The sequence below is a fragment of the Trichogramma pretiosum genome, unplaced genomic scaffold (genome assembly GCF_000599845.2).
Source record: "Trichogramma pretiosum strain Unisexual culture from Peru unplaced genomic scaffold, Tpre_2.0 scaffold1, whole genome shotgun sequence".
Lineage (NCBI taxonomy): Eukaryota > Metazoa > Arthropoda > Insecta > Hymenoptera > Trichogrammatidae > Trichogramma > Trichogramma pretiosum.
The window spans coordinates 2,854,686-2,858,415 of NW_019641703.1; the positions used below are offsets into that span (position 1 = coordinate 2,854,686).

Genomic DNA, 3,730 nt, shown 5'->3' on the forward strand with positions numbered 1-3,730 from the left:
GTAGAAAATTATGTTTGATTCGAGTCAATTTTACCCGATAGAAATTTTACAAGTCCCGATAAAAGTTCACCGAAAATTCAGTAGGTGGCAGCACATCTTGACGGCCCGAATTTTTGGACAGTGCGTTTCGACAATGTTTTCGAGTGCGTTATGAACACGTAAGGCCCACGCCAGTTTGGGCCTTATCCTGGTAGATGGCAGCACTCCACTCGTTGAAACAGCGAGTACTCATCTTACAAAGATACGCCTTATTGTGCATGAAAAACTTATTGTCGCGCTTGGTGTCGAAAATTTGCCACTGTGCGACAGTAAAATTGCACAAAATTACAATTATTTTAATATTTTTTACTCTTAATTTTTTTTTTTTTTTTTCAAAGGAAATTTTCATGTTCGAAAATTCAAGACGTAATTATTTCCAAAAATAACGAAAATGAATCTAATATGAATTTTTTCCAATATTTGTTTTCATTCATTATTCAATTCTATTTAACGAATTATTTATTCTCTTGACTCAGCTTGGCCAATAATATTTTTCAAGCTCCAATTACGAGAATCATTATATTTTTGGTGATGTAAAGGTTATATTTTGAAAATAATAAGAGATTGTTTTAATTTATAGAGATCAATCTTTATTTTTGATACTCATATATATATGTGTTTGTTTAATATTTAGCTTTTGCATCTATTCATCATTGATAGATATTTAATATTATCATATAATATAATATATATTTTTATTTATATATAATACAGTATTTATTTGACTTGCGTTCTATATAATTTTTTTCTGACACACGCATCCATTCATTCGCTATTTTACAAAAAACTAAATTTACACGTGACGAAGAGATAATTTCGCTTCGTCTGCTCGCTTTTTACTAACGTTAATATCAAAATTGGGATTCGCAGACAGGTATATTTTTTTCAAGAAAAACAGAAATGGAAGACAACGGTGATTCTTGTTGCGTAAGGCACTTATTAAACAAAAATTAATAAATTATACCTCGCTATATTCTTACATATTTCGCTTCGCAGCGATTACAAAATTAAAAAAATAGTAGGATAAGAGCGCGGTGATAGCCGAGAGAATCGAATCGACACTCGAAAGTAGTTGTTACATATCACGATCAGAGAATCCTAGTCCGAAAACTTTATCTCCTCAAAAAAAAATTTCTCTCCGTCGCTAGAGGCCTAATTTTAACGAGGATACTGTCTCTCGCAGTTATATTTACAATATTATAAAAGGCACTGTTTTTTTTTAGGCTCCAGCTATACATCGCACTAGCCAACGGAGAGAGGCTTAAAATTATTAATTAAGCGAACGTCTACTCGGGCATCTATCGTGTTTGAATCTCACAACTTGTTCACACTTGCTTAAGAACTATATTTACACTCGACGCTTCATCCTACTTTTTTCCAAACACTCTTCGCACTTATATTGCTAGTTTTTAGTCTGCATCTTCTTGCATCGAAAAAAATTATTTCGAGTTGCCGCCGAAGCCGAACAGAGCACTTGTCGCTGTAACTCTGCTGCCGGCCGCCCGTATATCGCTGCTGCTGAACTTGAACGCCTTATGCGTAGTAAAATCGAAAATCACCCGAGTTTTTTTTGTCTCGTCTTTTAAAAAAAGAACGAGAGATCACAATGTAGCTTTTCCTATGAACTAATTTTCGGTTGCATTGGTTGTTGTTCTTGTTGAATCCGGGTAGATATCGATTTACCACGGCCTCCAGCACTTTTCTTCGATGGCTTCTTTGATCACGCTCTTCCTCATGACCAAGCTCAAAGGCTTCTGCAGCGGTGGGCTGAAGATTCTCTGATCGTATTCGGGATCGCTGTGATAGCCGGCGGAGGACGGAGACGTCGAGGCGTCGTGGCTGGGCGCGGGCGAGCGCGACTCCTCGCAGTGATAGCTGCTCGACGATTGCGAGTCGAAGGCGACGGGGCTGGCTGCCGATGTGGAGGTTGACATGTTCGACGAGACCGACGAAGAGGCCGAAGCTGTGCTGGCCGTTCTGTCTGGGATGGGGATGAGCGTCGGCAGAGGCGACGATGGTGCTGGCGACGAAGCTGGTGTCGGGATGGTGCTGGGTGGTGCGATCGGCGATGATTTTGGGCTACCCGCGACGAGCGCGATGCTTCCGTTGGACAGTCTAGTTGGCACGAGCTGAAGAGATGCGCCGTTTGGAGTCATGTAGAGGATGCTGTTGGCGGGTTGGGTTTGAACTTGCACTTGGGCGGGGTTGTCGCCCTGTGAGCTCGGCAAGATGTGAACTTGCAGGTGAGCGCCGGCGGTCTGAATGCTCTGTTGCGTTGGGACAGTTTGATTTCCATTGGCATCGGAGGAGACGACGACGTTCGACAGATGAGCCATAAGGCGACGTTTGGCTGCGGAGTCGAGGCCGGGGAATCGGCCGATCTCGCTGACGCACTCGTTGTATCCGGCGCGGAACTTGTTGACCACTGTGGGGTCGGCCACTTGGGTAAGGGCACTCTGTTGACGCTGAAGAGACTCCAAGTGTTTGACAGTCATCTCGAGGATATCTGCTTTTTCCAATTTCGAATGTCTGGCTGGCTGTAATCAGAAAGAAAAACGGTTCATAAGACACTTGTTGCTTCATAGCAATATGCATGTTTGTGAATTTTTGCTGCAGCTAAGCGGCAATAATATTTCCAATAGTAAAGGACACTTACGTCTTTTTTCATTGCGTCGAGGATGAGAGACTTGAGCTCGTTGAGACAATTGTTGATGCGAGCTCGGCGTCTCTTCTCCATGATTGGCTTGTTGCTTCGTCGATTCTCGCTGGACCTCCTCGGTGTCGGGGAGGTCGTCTGCGGTGGCGAAGCCGGCTGCACGGCCTCTTGGGGCACGTGCTGAGACGGCGATGCGACACTGACGGTGACAGCACCCGCTGGCATGGTTTGGACTCCAGTAACCATTTTGATATTAATAATGTTGAACGAAAATTAACTCGTTTGTTTATTCACTTTGTTATGATGTATTGGATACACTTGTGTTGTGATATCCAAACTCAGCACTGTAACACACTTCACTTTAATACTCGTTGCACGAGTATATGTTGTAGTATGTGTATACTAGACTGTGCGCTAACACACTCGCGTATAAGAGAGAGCTAGAGAGAACAGGAGCAGTGCGACTGTTCGCTGCGAGCGCTGAGACTTGACTGACTCTGTCGTTCGGCTCTCGCACGGGTTCTGATTGTCGAGACTCGAGAGAGAGTAAGAGAACGGAGTCGTGCCGCCGTAGCCGCTGCGCTCGTGCCAGTGTATAGCTATGTAGCGGCAGTGGTGGGGCAACGCGTGTGTAGTGCCTTGTGTGCTGCCGGCAAGGTGGGGGCAAATGATCGGACGCGTTCTCTCTCTCGCTCGCTTTCCTCTCCCCTTCGAAAATTTCGGAGCGCGCGCGTGCTACACACGCAAGCCAGCCAGCTGTATCAAGCGTGGGATACTTTTGGAAGGATGAGCATGTGCACCCTACTCTGCTGCTGTTGCTTCCCTTCTCCCCTTCTTAAGGAGAGACATACGCAAGCCGAGAGAGAGAGAGAGAGAGAGAGCCCATGCATACAAGTGCCTGTATGGGTATGTGCGCGTATTGCATTATACATGTACCGAGGCCTATACACACACACACTTACGAGTATGTATGGACGAGGAGCATAAGGATAGACCCCCGTAGCGGGCTGCGGGCTGCACGCCGGTGGCAGTGTC

The 3,730-nt window shown here is 44.9% G+C and overlaps 1 protein-coding gene across 1 annotated transcript; it reads right to left on the minus strand.

Annotated features, from left to right (window-relative positions):
• Window positions 1–657: 657 nt before the first annotated feature.
• LOC106654748 (protein hairy) lies at window positions 658–3,217 on the minus strand. Its single transcript, XM_014374752.2, has 2 exons — window positions 2,696–3,217; window positions 658–2,576 (listed from the first exon to the last, which is right to left on the minus strand). The coding sequence occupies exons 1-2, from the start codon at window positions 2,939–2,941 to the stop codon at window positions 1,719–1,721; spliced, it is 1,104 nt and encodes a 367-aa protein (XP_014230238.1). The 5' UTR covers window positions 2,942–3,217; the 3' UTR covers window positions 658–1,718.
• Between the last annotated feature and the right edge of the window lie 513 nt (window positions 3,218–3,730).

Excerpts from the sequence above, each read along its gene's own strand:
- LOC106654748 (XM_014374752.2), bottom strand. The coding sequence starts at position 2,941 with ATGGTTACTGGAGTCCAAACCATGCCAGCGGGTGCTGTCACCGTCAGT. Across the intron at positions 2,577-2,695 it reads TCGACGCAATGAAAAAAGAC|CCAGCCAGACATTCGAAATT; the intron begins GTAAGTGTCCTT and ends TTCTGATTACAG.